General features: G+C 37.3%; 1 protein-coding gene across 2 annotated transcripts in view; it reads right to left on the reverse strand.

The window, feature by feature from the left end:
* RGS7 (regulator of G protein signaling 7) overlaps positions 1 to 21,545 on the reverse strand; it is a 484,813-nt gene that overhangs the window by 110,714 nt on the left and 352,554 nt on the right. For both annotated transcript variants that reach the window (XM_040263568.1, XM_040263569.1), the window contains exon 4: positions 13,231 to 13,281. In XM_040263568.1, coding sequence (XP_040119502.1) covers positions 13,231 to 13,281 — 51 coding nt within the window. The remainder of the gene's footprint in view (positions 1 to 13,230; positions 13,282 to 21,545) is intronic.

Consider the following 21,545-nt stretch of genomic DNA (forward strand, 5'->3'; position numbering starts at 1 on the left):
TGGTCTGTTATTCCCATCTCTGTAAGATTTTCTACAGTTTGTTGTGATCTACAGAGTCAAAGGCTTTAGTGTAGTCAATGAAGCAGAAGCAGAGGCTTTTCTGAAAATCTCTAGCTTTTTCTATGATCCAACAGATGCTGGTAATTTGCTCTCTGATTCTTCTGCCTTTTCTAAATTCAGCTGGAACAGCTGGAAGTTCATGGATCATGTACTATTGAAGCCTCGCTTGAAGGATTTTGAGCATTACTTTGCTAAAGTGTGAGATGAGTGCAATTGTGTGGTAGTTTGAACATTCTCTGGCATTGCCCTTCTTTGCAATTGGAATGAAAACTGACCTTTTCTAGTCCTGTGGCGACTGCTGAGTTTTCCAAATTTGCTGGCATATTGAGTGCAGGATGTTATCAGCAATATCTTGTAGGATCTGAAATAGTTCAGCTGGAATTCCATCAACTCCATTAGCTTTGTTCAGAGTGAAGCTTCCTAAGGTTCACTTGACTTGGCTCTAGGTGAGTGATCACATGGTTGTGGTTATCTGGGTCATTAAGATCTGTTTTGTATGATTTTTCTTTTTCTTTTTTTTTTTTTTTATTCTTATTTATTTATTTATTTATTTATTTTTTATTTTACTTTACAATTCTGTATTGGTTTTGCCATACATTGACATGTATGATTTTTCTATTGTGCTCATCTCTGCATGAAATGTTCCCTTGATATTGCTAAATTTCTTGAAGAGGTCTTGTCTTTCCCATTCTATTGTTTTCCTCTATTTCTTTGCATTGCTCACTTAAAAAAGCTTTCTTATCTCTGTGCTATTCTTTGTAATTTTGCATTCTGATAAGTATATCTTTCCTTTTCTCCTTTGCCTTTCACTTCTCTTCTTTTCACAGCTATTTGTAAGGCCTCCTCAGACAACCTTTTTGCCTTTTTGCATTTCTTTTTCTTGATGATGATTTTGATACCACCTCCTGCACAGTGTTACATAGCTCTGCCTATAGTTCTTCAAGCACTCTGCCTATCAGATCTAGTCCCTTCAATCTATTTGTCACTTCCACTGTGTAACCATAAGGGATCTGACTTAGGTCATACCTGAATAGTCTAGTGGTTTTCCCTACTTTCTTCAATTTAAGTCTGAATTTGGCAATAAGCATGATTTGAGCCACAGTCAGCTCCCATTCTTGTTTTTGCTGACTGTATAGAGCTTCTCCATCTTTGGCTGCAAAGGATATAATCAATCTAATTTTAGTATTGACCATCTGGTGATGTCCATGTGTAGAGTTGTCTCTTGTGTTGTTGGAAGAGGGTGTTTGCTATAACCAGCACATTCTCTTGGCAAAACTGTTACCCTTTATCTTTTTTCATTTTGTACTCCAAGGTCAACTTGCCTGTTACTCCAGGTATCTCCTGACTTCCTACTTTTGCATTCCAGTTCCCTATGATGAAAAGGACATCTTATAGTTGGGAACTAGAAGACATTAATAAATCTAAGTGCATGTTTGTAAAAAAGTGAGGCAATGGGAATTTGCCTGTTATATAGGAACAAGGTATTCTCCTTCCTTTATAGCTTGTTCACTACACACCAGTTGAGCAGAAAGGTCCCAGAAGAGTAAGTAGTTCAGTAGTCGTGTGTTCCAACCTGCAATATCATTTTATCTTACAATACTTGCTGGTATAAATGTGTCATTCCAGACAGGATGATCCACTCTCTCTCCTGAACTGTAGGAAAAAGAAGTGTCTTCGACTGCTACTTTTCTAAGCTGGATGCAAGTGGTCAGACTTGAATCATGTTAAAAAAAAGAATTCTTAATGGATTTCAGGATACTTTTTAATGGCCTTATATTTTTTTGAAAAGTTCTCAGAAAAATAATCAAATCATAACCTAAAACAGCTATTTCACTTAATACGATATTATTTGGGGCCTCAAGGTAAACTTCCAAACTATGTTGGCTTTTTTATGACTTTTTTGAGACTCTCATTATGTCCTTACTATGCCTTTGCTTTGGGTTTTCCAGAGTGCTACAATATTTCAACCAGTAAATCATGTTTTATTTGTAACAGGAGCTACCACTTGCCCATAAAACTCATACTTCCATGCAATAAAAACAACTTCCTTAGGCTGCCTCAGAACATTTAGAATACTTTCCTACGGTTGGATAACATTTATTCTTGCCTTTTCTTAGAGAAAAATACATGATATGAAACCTATGGATTGATAAGCCCAGGATATTTCATTTTATGTCCTACAATTAAACTCTTCGTGTCATGTAGGGTAACTGGAACCTAGGGCTTATACTTTGAGATAAACCTCTATCTAGAGCTGGAATAATAAATATGAAAATGCCCTCTATATAACATTAAATGAAATATTAAAATAAAACAGTCTATTCTTATATTAATGCTCTCTTTGTTAAAAATGTTTAAAATTAAATAATATTTAAACATCCAGTATGCACGAGAAGCACAGGAAAGATGGCAGATACGGAGCAAACAACAAAACAAAGTCCTTCTACTTACAGAGTTCACAGTCGAGTGAAAATGTGCCTCAGACTTTGGGAAACGTCCTGAAATTAGACCACCCTGTGACAACAGAAGGGCATCCCAGGCCTCTGTCCACAGGGGTGGTGTTATGGCAACATGCTCTTGAAAGAGGTCAAGCCTAAAAATATCCTTAGCAAAGGTCAGTCCTCAGATGTCCTTGGGAAAGCTCAATCCTAGAGTCAGCAATGAGAATTTAGAAACTTTGGCTAAGAGTAGAATGAAGGCAAATTCTATCCTTTTCTCACTGACTAGGAGCGAATTTAGCCCAGATACCGGACCTGAATATACCTGGAAGACCGTCAGTGTTGGGGATACTGGCCACTGTCACTAGACATGAGGAGGGCAAGAGGCAGTCAGCTTCTAAAGGACCCAGAGACAAATTTGGACTATGAAGGGGTGATAGCTACATTTGTTGATGTATTTTCCCACTACTCTCCATGAGACAAACAAATCTTGCGAAGAGTTAAAGTCTGAGAGATGAAAGCGCAAGTTGGGAAGAAGCACAGACTTCATAGCTTCAAGGTAGGAATGGTGCCCTTAGCTGGGATCAAACAGTGGTGGCAGGGGGTCATCATGCTGGGACACAGCAATCTTATAAGGACAACTGAAGCTGTGGCAAGGATGTGGGCCTCACAAACTGATGAGGGCAAAGGGCCATTAGATACTGGCTCCTGAGTGGCCGAGGAAAACTCCCATACATGGGGAGGGAAAGACATTGAGTGAGACAAATTCCACTTAAAAAAAAGTCAGAAAGAACTTAGGCCATCAAAAAAGACTGGAAAAAAAATGTGCCAGAATTTTAGTGGTGATTACCTGACTGCTTTTTATGAGAACTTTTTATTCTCCTCTTTATATTTGTTCACATTTCCTAAATTATTTATGGTAGATTTATATATTTTGTAAATAGTTCAGAATATTTTAAGAAAAATGTATATAACTAAAGTACTACATGTACATCTGATATCTGACATCTATCCTCCCAAAAGATATATTGAACCACCCGCCAAGCACAGCAGAAGGTACACTTGAGGAAATACCTACGGAAAAACTGGCAGATCATTTAATGAAGAGTCATAGCAAATGCCTTCTTCCAACAACACAAGAGAAGACTCTACACATGGACGTCACCAGATGGTCAACACCAAAATCAGATTGATTATATTCTCTGCAGCCAAAGATGGAGAAGCTCTATACAGTCAGCAAAAACAAGACCAGGAGCTGACTGTGGCTCAGATCATGAACTCCTTATTGCCAAATTCAGACTGATATTGAAGAAAGTAGGGAAAACCACTAGACCATTCAGGTAAGACCTAGATCAAATCCCTTATGATTATACAGTGGAAGTGAGAAATAGATTCAAAGGATTAGATCTAATAGAAAGAGTGCCTGAAGAACTATGGATGGAGGTTTGTGACACCATACAGGAGGCAGCAATCAAGATCATCACCAAGAAAAAGAAATGCAAAAAGGCAAAATAGTTGTCTAAGGAAGCCTTACAAATAGCTGTGAAAAGAAGAGAAGCGAAAGGCAAAGGAGAAAAGGAAAGATATACCCATTTGAATGGAGAGTTCCAAAGAACAGCAAGGAGAGATAAGAAAGCCTTCCTCAGAGATCAGTGCAAAGAAATAGAGGAAAACAATAGAATGGGAAAGACTAGAGATCTCTTCTAGTCTTAGAAGATAGAAAATTAGAGATACCAAGGGAACATTTCATGCAAAAATGGGCTCAATAAAGGACAGAAATGGTATGGACCTAACAGAAGTAGGAGATATTAAGAAGAGGTGGCAAGAATACACAGAAGAACTATACAAAAAAGATCTTCATGACCCAGATAACCACGATGGTGTGATCACTCAACTAGAGCCAGACATCCCGGAATGCGAAGTCAAGTGGGCCTTAAGCATCATCATTACAAAAAAAGCTAGTGGAGGTAATAAAATTCCAGTTGAGCTATTTCAAATCCTACAAGATGATGCTGTGAAAGTGCTGCATACAATATGCCAGCAAATTTGGAAAACTCAGCAGTGGCCACAGGACTGGAAAAAGGTCAGTTATCATTCCAATCCCAAAGAAAGGCAATGCCAAAGAATGCTCAAAGTACCGTCCAATTGCATTTATCTCACATGCTAGTAAAGTAATGCTCAAAATTCTCCAAGCCAGGCTTCAACAGTACATGAACCATGAACTTCCAGATGTTCAAGCCGGATTTAGAAAAGGCAGAGGAACAAGAGATCAAATTGCCAACATCCATCAAATCATCAAAAAAGCAAGAGAGTTCCAGAAAACATCTATTTCTGCTTTATTGACTATGCCAAGGCCTTTGACTGTATGGATCACAATAAACTGTGAAAAATTCTTAAAGAGATGGGAATACCAGACCACCTGACCTGCCTCCTGAGAACTATGTATGCAGGTCAGGAAGCAACAGTTAGAACCGGACATGGAACAACAGACTGGCTCCAAATAGGAAAAAGAGTATGTCAAGGCTGTATATTGTCACCCTGCTTATTTAACTTATAACATCATGAGAAATGTTGGGCTGGATGAAGCACAAGCTGGAATCAAGATTGCCAGGAGAAATATCAGTAACCTCGACATGCAGATGACACCGACACCACCGTTATGGCAGAAGGTGAAGAAGAACTAAAGAGCCTCTTGTTGAAAGTGAAAGAGAAGAGTGAAAAAGTTGGCTTAAAACTCAATATTTAGAAAATCAAGATCATGGCATCCTGTCCCATCACTTCATGGGAAATAGATGGGGAAACAGTAGAAACAGTGTCAGACTTTATTTTTTTGGGCTCCAAAATCACTGCAGATGGTGACTGCAGCCATGAAATTAAAAGACGCTTACTCCTTGGAAGCAAAGTTATGACCAACCTAGAAAGCATATTCAAAAGCAGAGACATTACTTTGCCAACAAAGGTCCATCTAGTCAAGACTATGGTTTTCCATAGTCTTGTATGAATGTGAGAATTGGCATATAAAGAAATCTAAGTGCTGAAGAATTAATGCTTTTGAAATGTAGTGTTGGAGAAGACTCTTGAGAGTCCCTTGGATTGCAAGGAGATCCAACCAGTCAATCCTAAAGGAAATCAGTCCTGAGTATTCTTTGAAAGGACTGATGCTAAAACTGAAACTCCCCACACTTTGGCCACTTGATGTGAAGAACTGACTCATTTGAAAAGACCCTGATGCTGGGAAAGATTGAAGGCAAGAGGAGAAGGGGACGGAAGAGGATGAGATGGTTAGATGGCATCACCGACTCAATGGACATGAGTAAACTACGGAAGTTGGTGATGGAAATGGAGGCCTGGCATGCTACACTTCATGGGGTCACAAAGAGTTGGACACAACTGAGTGACTGAACTGAACTGAACTGAACTGAACTGAAAGCTTCACTGGTTAAACAGCCAGAAACAGATTAAAGAAGTTGTATGTTTATCACAACTGATGCTGAATGATGCTGAAGCTGAAACTCCAGTACTTTGGCCACCTCATATGAAGAGTTGACTCACTGGAAAAGACTGATGCTGGGAGGGATTGGGGGCAGGAAGAGAAGGGGACGACAGAGGATGAGATGGCTGGATGGCATCACCGACTCGATGGACCTGAGTCTGAGTGAACTCTGGGAGTTGGTGATGGAGAGGGAGGCCTAGCGTGCTGCGATTCATGGGGTCGCAAAGAGTCGGACACGACTGAGCAACTGAACTTATGTTTATCACTGCTTAGAGAAGCTCCCAATTACACAAACCACATATGTTTTCAAGGATAAACCTCAGCAAAGGAAGAATTAAACTTCAGGTTTACTGAAATAGACAAGTAATTCCCAGAGTCAGTAAACTGACACTCTCTTTGGGCCATTCAATAGCATCAAAGTGTTAGTGACACCTAGAAGTTCTCTTTCCAAAAATTTAGATTAAATCATATGAGTAGTTATTTATAGAAAAATAACACAAACCATATTCTGAGTGTGTGCATCAGGTGAAATGGAGTTAATCAGAATTCTATGGTATATATTCAAATGGGCCTCAGTGCCCAGGTATTAGGAAGGAGGAATTCTGGATAATTCAAAAGGTCCAATCACTTAAATTTTAATATAACTGCAAAATTTTCAAAAGCATTTTAGTTTTATTAGATGCAAGAATTCCTCAGTTAGAGGGTAATTTTCAAAATTTAAAAATCATATTATATGTTACATTGAATTTCTCAGACATTATTTTTAAAAGGGTAATTTTTTTTTTTAATGTGAGAGCAGTAATCTTTATGCATGGTTTGTGATCAAATGATAGCTGAACAGACCAGTATATTCATGCCATAGTAAGACCATATTTACGTCACAAAGCTTCTATCAGCACTTCTCATGTTTTCTGTACTATTGTAGCTATCATTTCTGATCATTCTTAGTGGTTATAAAAGGAAAAGCTTCACTATTATTATATAGAAATAAAGCAAGTAGCAATGCCCTCAACTCAGATACAAAGGGGAAAATAACCTAATTTATTCTCCAGCTAGAAGATAAAAAATACTGTTATATTTAATAAAAAACAAAGGGGCCTGACTTTTTAGATAGCTCTTATACAACTGTCTATGGTTTCCTCTGGATAAGATATAATTACTTACATTTCCCTTCTTTTTCTGAGTAGTCTACTTTGATGAATAGGGATATTTTCAATGATATCTTATGCTTCAGCCTTATTAGCTTTACTAATTCTTTTTATTTTTCTTTTTCTCTTTCTAATTTTTTCTGTCTTTCCTTTCTACTTTCTGTTTTCCTTCCTTTCCTTTTTTAAAAAGTGGTACATGCCCCATTTATTCTCCAAAATAAAAATATTCAGGAATATGTGTACACAAAAAGATTAATAAAAAATAAAGTGAAGACCTAAAAAGAAGAAGACAGCAATCAGGTCAACCAGCTCCTAAAAGAATTTAGACAATGTCAAAGGGCATTTTGATCTGTGGAGTAATCCATATTTCTGGGTTTTCTAGAGGAAATGATAGAAATATCAAGCTCTGCTGAGATAGAAAATGTTCGTAAGGGTAGTTAATCACCTAGTTAAAAGTACACTGAACAAGGCTATCATTATGCTTATTCTAGTTTTACAAGCAAAAAAGACAGCAATTCTAATCACATTCCCAGCTGCTTTTAGTATATTCCTTAACAGTTGGCAACTATAAGTAAAATATAAAAAATCAGACAATCAGGTAAACTTGAGGGAGGCTACAAAACTCTGGGGCTGCTAGCCAGTTATAGATGCATGCTGCTAGCTAGTAAAAACTAGCATTGCCAGAGAGCATCTGCTGTTCATTTTTTTATCTAGAAAAATTAATCCAGATACATTTGATATAGAAAAAATGAATGCTTTCAGATCCAGACAAAGAATATTATTTCACTTTACAGATGAGGTTTCTGAGACTCAGAATAGAGCTGAGATGTGGAGTAGGGGTTCACAGCCCATGTATCAAACATGATGGCAACTCAATATATTTGTTAGAGATTAGTAGTTCCATGATCTGAGACTTAGCTTTCTGGTCTACCACCTACTATATGAAGTTTCTCTCTTTTTTTCTTTGAAGTTGAACAACATACTGTTGACACTTGAACAATGTGGAGGTTTGGGGCACTAACCCACCACATAATTGAAAATATAAGTATAATTTTACAGTCAATCCTCCATATCCAGGGTTCCACATCCTCAGATTTAAAACTTCAGATTTTATAGTACTGCAGTATTTGCTATTGCAAAAATCTACAAATAAGTGAACCTATGTAGTTCAAAGCTGTGTTGTTTAAGGGTCAACTGTATACCAAATTTTCAACAGGTACTTGGCGCATAGTTGGTACATGTGAATTTTTTTGTCTCCTTCCCATTCATATGATTTAAATAGGAAGAAAACATATAGCATCGTACCTGGGGGTACCTGATTAATTAGTGCTAATGTATTATAATTATTTTCTGTTACTGCAATATAGTAATCGAGGTGGGAGATGAAGACAGCCAGAAGTCAAAACCAGAAAAATCCTCTATCAGCAGGAAAGATGGCCTGCTCATAGGTACACCATGGCAGACATGCTGGCAATTACAGCCTCTATTCTGGCAATCAAAACTTTGATTTATGGACTTCTGAGTATTTTTCAGTACATTCTGGGCTTTGAGTTTTAATTATGTTGAGTAACTGCATGATTATATAAATAAAATGACACTAGCACTTACTTGTTTCATTACAAAATATATTTAAATGCAAATGCAAAATACAGATAAATGGGGGAGAGGAAGAGAAGGACGTGTGGCTAGGATATAAGTTAAATGAAAGAGTTGATGCCAGTAGCATAGATATGACTAAAATTTACTTGCTGGTTTTGATTATTTTAACTGGAAGATACCATAGAGTAAACATTTGCAGACTTTTTACTTTCTGCCATGCTAAAGGATTCCCAAGGGGGCAAAGCCCACCAAAAGAGAGGTTCCTGAATATATTCAATATAAAGATATTAATATCATATTTGTATTTTAAATATTTAAGTATTTTTAAACCTGGGGTTCCAATGGAGTACATGAAAAAAAGAAAAGGTGATAAGACACTAAAATGAATGCATAATGGAAACTATGGTTCTTGCCTATCTCACATGAAAATAATTAGAACAACATATAGTATTCCCTGTGTACATAACTGGGCTTCCCTGGTGGCTCAGATGGTAAAGAATCTGCCTGCAGGAGACCTGGGTTTGATTCCTAGGTCAGGAAGATCCCCTGGAGAAGGGAATGGCTACCCACTCCAGTATTCTTGCCTGGAGAATTCCATAGACAGAGGCAGGAGAAGGGACATGGGTTGGGAGCAGGTACTCAAAGAATATGAGGAATTTATTAGTGTTTTCTTTAAACATTACTTATAATAGAAAATGCAAATTTGCAAGATGTATGCTTGAGTAATATTTATCACTCTGAACAATGTTAAACTAATCAGTCTTGTTAGAAGTGTGCATGTGATGGCTCCAGTCTATGATTTCTTTATTATTATCATCAGAATTTAAAATTATGCCTTAGAAACACAGAATATTTTCTTATAATGGTTCTTTAGCATTGAAACAATAATTAATAAAGCAGTCACTTTAATTTATTTCATAATGACATGATAACTTGTCAACTGAACAATAAAATATGTATTTTTATAGGTTCAGAGTGTTTTAAATGCTTTTATTTTCCACTATCCAAGTAAGACTTGTTTGAAACAAGAGTATACAGAAAAGATCTCCTATTCTGCCTATATTACATATGAATTGAGATATATAGGAAATAGCTCTGACAAAAGGTATACTCAGAATGTAATAGGTAAATATAACAACAAATCCCAGAAAATCAAGTACTGTATTCCAAAAGATACTGAAACATCTTATCAGGTAGATCTATGCAGCTACCATGGCTGCCAATCATTTAAGGAAAAGCAGGATCTAGTTTGGAAATAATTGTGCAAAAAGGAGCATACACACAGGGTAGAGATTGGGGAAAAGTTTCAGTGAGTTTAAATGGGTTTTTGTCAGATTTGGGGCATTCATAGTTTCCTCTCAGTTGATTCTCCAATTGTAAAATAACTATGTCTGTATGGCTACTTCATGATATTTTTGTGGTATTCAGATGAAGTGATCTATTTAAAAACTATGTTTTAAAACTAAAAATAGAGATATTCTATACTTTCTCAAATCTGAAACATACTGATCTCGCTGGCAAGTTAACCAAATCCAGGGAATACAAAGGCCATATGTAACAGAATAGAATTTAGATCACTCTCTCTAGAGGACTTGTGGCAGGACTTAGGGGCAGATGACAGACTCTGTAATGCTGAACACAACAGATTGATTCAATTAATTCAGGTAAGATAGTCAATTTAGTTTGATTAAACATCCAGGTGAATCTCAATTTTGTACAAATCTCAATTTTCACAGTTTTTTTTTTTTTACATAGATGATACTTCTAAAGAAAAAATTGCAACTGTTCAAAATTACATTTTTATCCTGGATAAATCTACACTTATCCTTAATCTTATTCTTCTGTGTGTATTTAAAACCATTTATTTTACTTTGGGTTTGGTTTGGATGAAGAAAAGTTCATTTGAAATTTCTTCCTCCTCACTTCTCCTCATCCATTTAGGAGATCACAAACTAAATCAGTAGTTATCATAAATTTGGTATCACTTCTGTGGATTCCATAAGTTAAAAATCATGTGATAATTGAGAACTGATTAATCTTGGCACTTCAGTCAATGACTGGACAGGATGTATATTCTCTGCCATTATGTTATGGAGATTTGACTGAAGCAATAAGACCAACATGTAAAATTAAATATAAAAGATAATAAAATTAAGCTAACAAATGTAAATATGCTTGGAAAATATTCATGGTAAAGGAAAGCCAATGGGAGCTAAATAAAAGGTTTCATGGAACAGGTAGTGTTTTTGAAGGCTAATATAAAAATTGCATACATTTTTAGAGAATTCAATTTAGTTAAATGTGCCTGCAAATGTTCAGGGTTTTAAAAGAATCTGGCCTATTTAAAAATAAAATTAGGATTTTGGCACACTTGCATGTTGTTGACTCATTTGAGCTTCACAAAACACTGTACTAAAATCATCTTACTGAAAAGAAGGAAAAAAGTAAAAACAGAGAAATTAAGTAACTTGCCCAATGCCCCATACAGAGTAAGTATATAGAGATTCAAGCTCAAGCATGTCAGCAAAGCCCATGACCCATCTTCAATTCCAGGATGCCTCTCAAGGAATACTGGGATCTCAAGAAGCATAGGCTGATAAGAGAAAAGTAGAGTGATTAGGGTGCCACTTAGGGAACATATACATGTTTAATGTCTTTGATTTCCAGAGGTCATCACTACTCATTAGTCTGAGGTATTACTCACCTTGATCAGTATAATTTCAAGAGTTTGGTAACAGTGACCCTTCCAGTGAGAGGCAGCAAGGATCACAGATGAGCAGGGTGATATCAAGGAGTTATTGATGGTTTGCCAATTATTTTGTGAAGGATGGAAAATTCACTGAAGTTTTATCTTTTGATAAATTCATTCAAAATCACATCTACAATTAGTATGATATGATATTGGATACAAAGCATATTTACTAAGAAAAGATGAACAGGTGATGGAGGGTGGATTTTGCAACTCCAAACCAAAAGCTAGTAGGACATATCACAGGAGGGTAGATCTGAAAGGCAGAAGAAATATAAAGGCAGAAGATTTTTTAGTAAGTGTCCCAATTTGCTTGCATCCTTCTGTATCCATGTTTTTGGACAGTACCTTCCTATCCACGGTGCTCCTGGCCACGGTGCTTGCCTTGGCAAATGAAACAAGAGAAAATGTTACACAAGCAGAAGCCTGTGTTGCACTTGGAACCCTAAAAACACCCTGGTAAAAAGCCATTGCTAGCAGGCTGAAGGAGGAGAGAATGAGATGCACCTGGCTGACAGCCTGCTGAGTACCAAATATGTCAGAAATCCTAGATCATCCACCCACCACCTAGCTACAGTCCATAAGAAAGTCCAGCAGGAATCAACCAAGGAAACTGGCCAGAAGACGTGACCAGCCAATCCACAGAGCTGTTTATTCTAAGCCACTAAGTTTTAGGGTAGTTTGTTACACAGCAAAAGTTAATCGATATGATAGAATACTATTTCAAACAATGGGGGGAAAACAAACAAAAGGTTACTACCTTTTTATCTAAGAGCACAGACTACCTGTTTCTTGTTTCCCAATAGAGACGTGAAAAGCCAGAAGGCTTATACTGTAAAGAATAAATGATGTGCCCATGCAGAAAGGACCTTGGAGAACTCAAAGAATACCATACTTCAGAATGGTAGGAGAACAGCTGAATTATTCTCATGCAACCAGCAGTAAAACAGAAAAACACCATGGGGCCTTAGTAAGTTCAATGCATCTTCTCTAAACAAAATACATCTCATTTAAAAGTTCAATGCATCTTCTCTAAACAAAATACATCTCATTTTAATTTCAGGGATGTGAAAAATTTGCGACACATGAAGGCTCTTCTTACATGATGCTTTTTAAAATCCATTAAATTCCTCATAACTAGGAATATGTTCTAGGCAATGAAGAAGTATGCTCATAGAAACTGTTTTCAAACTCTGCATGTTGGTTTTGTGTTGCAGAATATACAAAATGTCTACCACAATGAATGAGTTCATGACTGTAATAAGACCATTAAAAACAAAATATAGGCATGATAAGAAGAAGTTGGAATTTAAAATAAAATTGTTTTCAAGCCTCACACAAAAAAACACAGTTAAGGGAAAATTAATGAGATTTAGTTCTGTGTGTTTTCATAAGAGAAATCTCATTGTTTCATAATCACTTGCTGTAAGTTATATGTATAATTATGGACATGTATAATGCTCATCAATTCTAACAGTCACCAATCACTTGAATTAAATATTATAAAACAGGACATTACATATTGAAAAAAATTATAGTAAGCTGAATTAAATACAGCTAAACATACTATAGTTTTTAGTTAAATATACATTGATTACCATAAAATCTATATATATGTGAAAAATATACTTAAATATAATTTTTCAGGTTTGCTTGCCAAGTTTGTTTGTCATGTTAGCTCTGAGGAAACATATTTCTTAAGACCACAAAGAAAATAATTCTATGGGAAAATGATTTATTTACCTGGATCTTCTATGGTTAAGTTCTTTATTAACCATTGAACGATATCTGATCCTAGAATAAGAAAAAAAGAAAAACACAAATATATGTGAATATCTATACATGTTAAGTTCAAGAACATTTAACAGCACTCATAAGGAGAAGGAATGCTTCTAATTGTTTTAACAGATTAGGATCAGCTACATACAAGGTGTTGAAAATAGTGTGAATACATTGTCTTCATTCAATGACTCAAGTGCAAACTAGTCAATTATTAAATATGAAATGTTTAAACAGAAAGATTTAATATACTAGCAGTGGATAAAGTGATTTATTTATTTATTCACTTAATGAATGATTGCTGAGTATCTGCTATCTTTTAAGCACAATTCTTAGTATGGCAAAGCCAATACTTCATAAGATGATAATTGTCTCATTTCTGGTTTGCCCCATCCATCCCTATATCTACTCTCAAGTCAACCCAAATGTGCTGTCAGTTTTTGAAGCTCCTTTGTGTTTCAAGCCTTTATAGGACTATTCTCTTTGACTGAAAGGTCTTTCCACTATTTTCAAGATACTCCAGATTGATTTACACAGTAGAACTTCCCTTGATCCTCACCTTTGGCAGTGTGCGTGGAGAGCCTTAAGCCAGTCAAAAGAAAAGCAGAGTAGTCAACATTTCTGCTAAATGTGATCCCAGATTGAAAGGCCCTGGGCTAGTTCAGTGTACAAGAGAATTAGAACAAAATCAGACTTGTGACTAATTAGGGCTGGAGTTGGCCAGTGGGAGAACTATGAGGACTCAAGGTTTCAAGCATTATGGATGAACAGAATGGTAAAAATATGAGCAGAAATGGGAGATTCCAGAAGAGGAGATTTACCTAAGATGTTCATTTCTGTGTAACTTTGGTTTTCAGTGTAATTAATTTCTACATGAAATAACAACAACAACAAAAAATATGTAACGTAAATAGCTATACACACTCAGTAAACTGCCTCAGTGGTGCATGGGTGAAATTCTGTGTAAATTGAGATTCCATTTCTACCTCTTTTGGAGACTTGGTAGGGTTGTAGCCTACCCACCTGAGATATAGTAAATGACATTAGCAGTGGACAAATAATTCCAGTTGCTTAAAACAGAATGGGTCCAAATTAATTTTAAAATAAACTTGATTATCAAACTTGACAATAATGTTTATGAAATTTCCTAAAATTTATGAAAACATTTACACCCAAAATAGCCTTTAATAAGCACGCGTTTTGACTCTAACTTGTGCTCTTTCATAGCTGTTCCTTTAAAACTGCCATTGATTTAAATGCATTTGAGATGATGGATTCATCTAGATCCTAAAGAAAGCTCTGAGGAAATGAAGGATAGGAAACCATTCACAAGAGCACGGATATTGCAAAGTGTTGTGCCTAACTTGCCACTAACAGCCTAAGTTATCTTGAGGAGTGGTCTTCCCTTTTGAAAAAAGCAGAAACTCAGCTTTTCAAATATGTATGTACTGCTACTTGACCAATGTAGAATTTCAAGTACCTAAATCTTATTAGCTATCTCCAGGAACCCTGCTTATTTTTCACAGTTGAGCATCTATTTAGGGAAAATATACAAGCAGCCATTGGAAAATGTCTATTCTTTTGAAGAGAGTCAAATATTGGTTCCAGGACTATAATTTTTTCTTATTGTGAAAGATGATTTTAAAATACCTTCAGAAAAAGGATTGTTTGTTTGTTTTTTAAGGTTTTCTTCTCTCTTCCTCCACCCCACTTTCCTGAACAGAAAGAAATGCAAAGAAGCCTAATTTTTGAAGTTACATTTAATACAGGACACAAGAAACTTATTTTACTGGCCTGGTTTTTGGTTATTTCTGTCACAGAGGTAGTCTCAGTTCAGCGTAAAAAAGCCAGTTTGATTGCTTGTCAGTGTTCTTGCCTGGAGAATCCCAGAGATGGGGGAGCCTGGTGGGCTGCTGTCTGTGGGGTCGCACAGAGTCAGACACAACTGAAGTGACTTAGTAGCAGCAGCAGTAGCAGTATAATCATAGTGGTTTTATTGTTGTGTGATCACCCAATATATTTATGGCTTTAAGTTAACACATTATGAATTATTATTTTATTGTTAAATGTATCATATTCATATCATGTTCATCATATACATCTATTAGGCACCTATGTTAGCAAGACCTTAACCCCCAGTTGCGACAGTTAGACAGAGAAAGGAAGAAAAAAGTTCCAGCATTTTATGGAACCACAAGATTGAAAGGGAAATGTGTTATCATAGTCACATTAAAAACTGATTCAATGGCTTTATAGTCAAGAGGGGTATAGGAAGGAATAGCACCTTTGTAGCAACTTCTAAGCTTTATCTTTAACATTAACAAATAAGTGGGCAGATCTGCTAAAATTTTCATGCACAAATGTATATATCCAGAATACTTCAGCGTTTCATTTATCTTTATACTGAGGACATCAGAGTAACAAGTAGGATGTTTTTTTTTTTTTTCTTTTAAATTGCATTAGAGCTATCAATTAGCTACAATGTGAAACTAGTTAAGAGATGTAACAGCTATGTTCGATACAGGATACAGGATGCTTGGGGCTGGTGCAAGGGGATGATCCAGAGAGATGATATGGGGTGGGAGATGGGATGGGGGTTCAGGATTAGGAACTCATGTACACCCATGGCTGATTCATGTCAATGTATGGCAAAACCAATACAGTATTGTAAAGCAAAATAAAGTAAAAATTAAAATAAAAAAAAAAGATGTAATCCTAAGAGATCTTATACCCTAAGAGATAAAAGTCGGCCCTGTCACTGCAGCTTCTGGAAAGTTGAGCCTTGATCTGTGCTTTTGTCTTGAAATCTTAGAGGCATCTATCACTTTTAGAGTTACAAAATTATGTGTCCTCTCTACTTAACAGAAGCAGTGTAAATTACATTATTGTACAATCCCATAATCTATGATTTGAAATGAAAACAAGCAAAACAAGAAAGCAAGTGCTCCTCACACACTGCTCATAGTTCTCCACATGCCGTATTGTTTCTTACTTCCATGACTGGTTATGCTATTCTCTTTTTCCTTCAGTTAATCCCAGCTGACTTCATCAACTTCAGTTCATATATTACCTACTTCAGGAAGCCTACCCTTCTCACCCTCACCTCCACCTTGCCAGGTAATGTGTTTCTCCTTTAAGACCTATTAATATCCTCATCATTCATTATACTTGTCAACGGTTTTATCATCCTCTGTTAATTTTTGTCTGTCTTCTCCTTGCATCTTGAGTTTTTTGGAGGTCGGGGTGTGTGTTACTCATCCCTGGATCTAAAACACCCAGACCAGTGGCTGACATATAAAAGGTGATGAGCAAGTGTTAAAAGAATGAATGAACAAACAGCAAGATTTCCCCCCTCATATCCTACTCTAAGGGAATTTATAAAACAAAGGCAGTGGTCATACAAAGATATTTGACTGGCATATAGTTTTCAGCTACCATAAATTCTCTTCATAGTGATAATCTTCCCTTTCCAAGGCAATCACTTCAGGACTCCATCCATAATTAAAGAAAAAGAATCAAAGACATTTAGACATAAAAATTATCTCCTCACCCATCATGGTATGGACTTGAGTAGTAAAGGGGCTTCCTCAAGACTGCTCCAATGCTGAGTGACAAGACAGGACTAGGTTCTATGCTGAGGCTACTGTATTTCCATATAGCTGTATAGCCTCTCAAGATTACAGCACATCTCTTCACAAGTGACAACTATAACTGTATTTCCATATAGCCATATAGCCTTTCCAGATTACAGCACATCTCCTCACAAGTGACAACTATAACTATCCCCACCCTGAACCTGAAAATGAAGTTCACCAAAAGAAAAATATTGTTAAATTTTCATAAATATGATATATGAGGACTTGTAAGCAACCAAAGACAGTAAGGAGATCAAACCAGTCAATCCTAAAGGAAATCAGTCCTGAATATTCATTGGAAGGACTGATGCTGAAGCTGAAACTCCAATATTTTGGCCACTTGATGCGAAGAACTGATTCACTGGAAAAGACCCTGATGCTGGGGAAGACTGACGGCAGGAGGAGAAGGGGACGACAGAGGATGAGCTGGCTGGATGGCATCACTGACTCGATGGACATGGGTTTGGATGAACTCCAGGAGTTGGTGATGGACAGGGAGGCTTGGCGTGCTGCAGCTCATAGAGTCGCAAAGAGTCAGACATGACTGAGTGACTGAACTGAATTGAACTGAAAAAACAGGGCTTTCCAGGTAGCGAAAGGGTAAAGAATCCACTTGCCAATGAAGGAAACACAGGTTTAATCCCTGGATCGGGGAGATCCCCTGCAGTACAAAATGGCAACCCACTTCAGTATTCTTGCCTGGGAAATCCCAAGGACAGAGGAGCCTGATGGGCTACCACCCACAGGGTCGCAAAGAGTCAGACATGACTTAGCAACTAATCAACAACAACTTTGGACCAGAGGAAAAGGATACATTTGGGCTTCAAGGAAAAATGGAAACAAGACTCTGATGACATGAGAGTTCCTCATGGTTCCTCTCTGGATACACTTCTGTTTAAAAAAACAGCCTCTGTTGTTTCTCTCTTGCAAGGTGGATCATGAGGGCTCATAGTTTTGGGGTTTACATCTCCTTCATTAAAAGCATCGAGAAGTTTGAGACTAAAATTTTGTAGGCACAACTCCTAATTTCTCATGGTGTGTGGGGGGTGGTGGTCTAATTTTGGGGAAGGAAATGCATTCCTGCATTTCTGCATTCCTCATTCCTGCATCAATCAACTGTGGCAAGAAAAGTGAGGTCACAAACATTGGTATACTGGTTGGAGGCATATACAAAACAGTGTCCAGAAATGTGAGTACTTTGCAGACAAAACAACCGGTTAAAACACAGCTTCCTTCAATTCTTTAATGTTTATATTTCCATCAGAAAAAAAGAGAAGAGGAAGAAGGTAGAACTCAAAAGCATGTCAAATTGTGAATGAAATGAGCATGTTATTCTGCTTTGTTATAAATATAAATGTGTTCTGTTCTATGAAATTATTATATTCCTGAAAGACAGAGTATGAATACATCTTTGTGTGTGTGAATAAAGCCACACTTTATGTGTAATAAAAGTTATGCAAAATAACTTCATGGTATATATGCAAAGAAATTCATTGGGGTTTTGGATATTAGTGTGTATCCTTTTAAAGAAATTATTTTCTAAAGTGAATAACATCCAGTTGAGTATTATGTCTGTTTTTTTATATAAATTTATTTATTTTAATTGGAGGCTAATTACTTTACAATATTTTATTGGTTTTGCCATACATCAATATGAATCTGCCACGGGTGTACAGGTGTTCCCCATCCTGAACCCCTCTCCCACCTCCCTCTCCATACCATCCCTCTGGGTCATCCCAGTGCACCAGCCCCAAGCATCCTGAATCATGCATCAAACCTGGACTGGCGATTTGTTTCACATATGATATTATACATGTTTCAATGCCATTCTCCCAAATCATCCCACCCTCTCCCACTCCCTCTCCCACAGAGTCCAAAAGACTGTTCTATATATCTGTGTCTCTTTTGCTGTCCTGCATACAGGGTTATCGTTACCATCTTTCTAAGTTCCATGTATATGCATTAGTATACTGTATTGGTGTTTCCCTTTCTGGCTTACTTCACTCTGTATAATCAGCTCCAGTTTCATCCACCTCATTAGAACTGATTCAAATGTATTCTTTTTAATGGCTGAGTAATACTCCATTGTGTATACGCACCACAGCTTTCTTATCCATTCATCTGCTGATGGACATCTAGGTTGCTTCCATGTCCTGGCTATTGTAAACAGTGCTGTGATGAACATTGGGGTACACGTGTCTCTTTCAGTTCTGGTTTCCTTGGTGTGTATGCCCAGCAGTGGGATTGCTGGGTCATAAGGCAGCTCTATTTCCAGTTTTTTTTAAGGAATCTCCACACTGTTCTCCATAGTGGCTGTACTAGTTTGCATTCCCACCAACAGTGTAAGAGGGTTCCCTTTTCTCCACACCCTCGCCAGCATTCATTGCTTGTAGACTTTTGGATCACAGCCATTCTGACTGGTGTGAAATAGTACCTCATTGTGGTTTTGATTTGCATTTCTCTGATAGTGAGTGATGTTGAGCATCTTTTCATGTGTTTGTTAGCCATCTGTATGTCTTCTTTGGAGAAATGTCTGTTTAGTTCTTTGGCCCATTTTTTGATTGGGTCGCTTATTTTTCTGGACTTGAGCTGCAGGAGTTGCTTGTATATTTTTGAGATTAATTCTTTGTTGGTTGCATCATTTGCTATTATTTTATCCCATTCTGAAGGCTGTCTTTTCACCTTGGTTATAGTTTCCTTTGTTGTGCAGAAGATTTTAATTTTAATTAGGTCCCATTTGTTTCTTTTTGCTTTTATTTCCAGAATTCTGGGAGGTGGGTCATAGAGGATCCTGCTGTGATTTATGTCAGAGCGTGTTTTGCCTATGTTCTCCTTTAGGAGTTTTTTAGTTTCTGGTCTTACATTTAGATCTTTAATCCATTTTGAGTTTATTTTTGTGTATGGTGTTAGGAAGTGTTCTAGTTTCATTCTTTTACAAGTGGTTGACCAGTTTTCCCAGCACCACTTGTTAAAGAGATTGTCTTTTCTCCATTATATTCTTGCCTCTTTTGTCAAAGATAAGGTGTCCATAGGTGCATGGATTTATCTCTGGGCTTTCTATTTTGTTCCATTGATCTATATTTCTGTCTTTGTGCCAGTACCATACTGTCTTGATGACTGTGGCTTTGTAGTAGAGACTGAAGTCAGGCAGGTTGATTCCTCCAGTTCCATTCTTCTTTCTCAAGATTGCTTTGGCTAGTTGAGGTTTTTTGTATTTCCATACAAATTGTGAAATTATTGGTTCTAGCTCTGTGAAAAATACCGTTGGTAGCTTGATAGGGATTGCATTAAATCTATAGATTGCTTTGGGTAGTATACTCATTTTCACTATATTGATTCTTCCAATCGATGAACATGGTATATTCCTCCACCTATTAGTGTCCTCTTTGATTTCTTTCATCACTGTTTTATACTTTTCTATATATAGGTCCAACCAGTCCATCCTAAAGGAGATCAGTCCTGGGTGTTCATTGGAAGGAATGATGCTGAAGCTGAAACTCCAATATTGTGGACACCTCATGCAAAGAGTTGACTCATTGGAAAAGACCCTGATGCTGGGAGGGATTGGGGGCAGGAGGAGAAGGGGACAACAGAGAATGACATGGCTGGATGGCATCACTGACTCCATGGACATGGGTTTGAGTGAACTCTGGGAGGTGCTGATGGACAGGGAGGCCTGGCATGCTGCAATTCATGGGGTCACAAAGAGTCAGACATGACTGAGCGACTGAACTGAAATGAACTGATATATAGGTCTTTTGTTTCTTTAGGTAGATACATTCCCAAGTATTTTATTCTTTTTGTTGCAATGGTGAATGAAATTGTTTCCTTCTCTTTCCTTTTTCTCATTATTAGTGTATAGGAATGCAAGGCATTTCTGTGTGTTGATTTTATATCCTGCAACTTTATTATATTCATTGATTAGCTCTAGTAATTTTCTGGTGGAGTCTTTAGGGTTTTCAAACTGTGGAAACAGTGTCAGACTTTATTTTTGGGGGCTCCCAAATCACTGCAGATGGTGACTGCAGCCATGAAATTAAAATATGCTTACTCCTTGGAAGAAAAGTTATGACCAACCTAGATAGCATATTCAAAAGCAGAGACGTTAATTTGCCGACTAAGGTCTGTCTAGTCAAGGCTATGGTTTTTCCAGTAGTCATGTATGGATGTGAGAGTTGGACTGTGAAGAAAGCTGAGTGCCGAAGAATTGATGCTTTTGAACTGTGGTGTTGGAGAAGACTCTTGAGAGTCCCTTGGACTGCAAGGAGATCCAACCAGTCCATTCTGAAGGAGATCAACCCTGGGATTTCTTTGGAAGGAATGATGCTAAAGCTGAAACTCCAGTACTTTGCCACCTCATGCGAAGAGTTGACTCATTGGAAAAGACTCTGATGCTGGGAGGGATTGGGGGCAAGAGGAGCAGGGGACGACAGAGGATGAGATGGCTGGATGGCATCACTGACTCAATGAATGTGAATCTGAGTGAACTCCAGGAGTTGGTGATGGACAAGGAGGCCTGGCGTGCTGTGATTCATGGGGTCGCAAAGAGTCAGACACAACTGAGCGACTGAACTGAACTGAACTGATGTAGAAGATCATGTCATCTGCAAACAGTGAGAGTTTTACTTCTTTTCCAGTTTGGAT

Source organism: Oryx dammah, unplaced genomic scaffold, assembly GCF_014754425.2.
Source record: "Oryx dammah isolate SB20612 unplaced genomic scaffold, SCBI_Odam_1.1 HiC_scaffold_21, whole genome shotgun sequence".
Lineage (NCBI taxonomy): Eukaryota > Metazoa > Chordata > Mammalia > Artiodactyla > Bovidae > Oryx > Oryx dammah.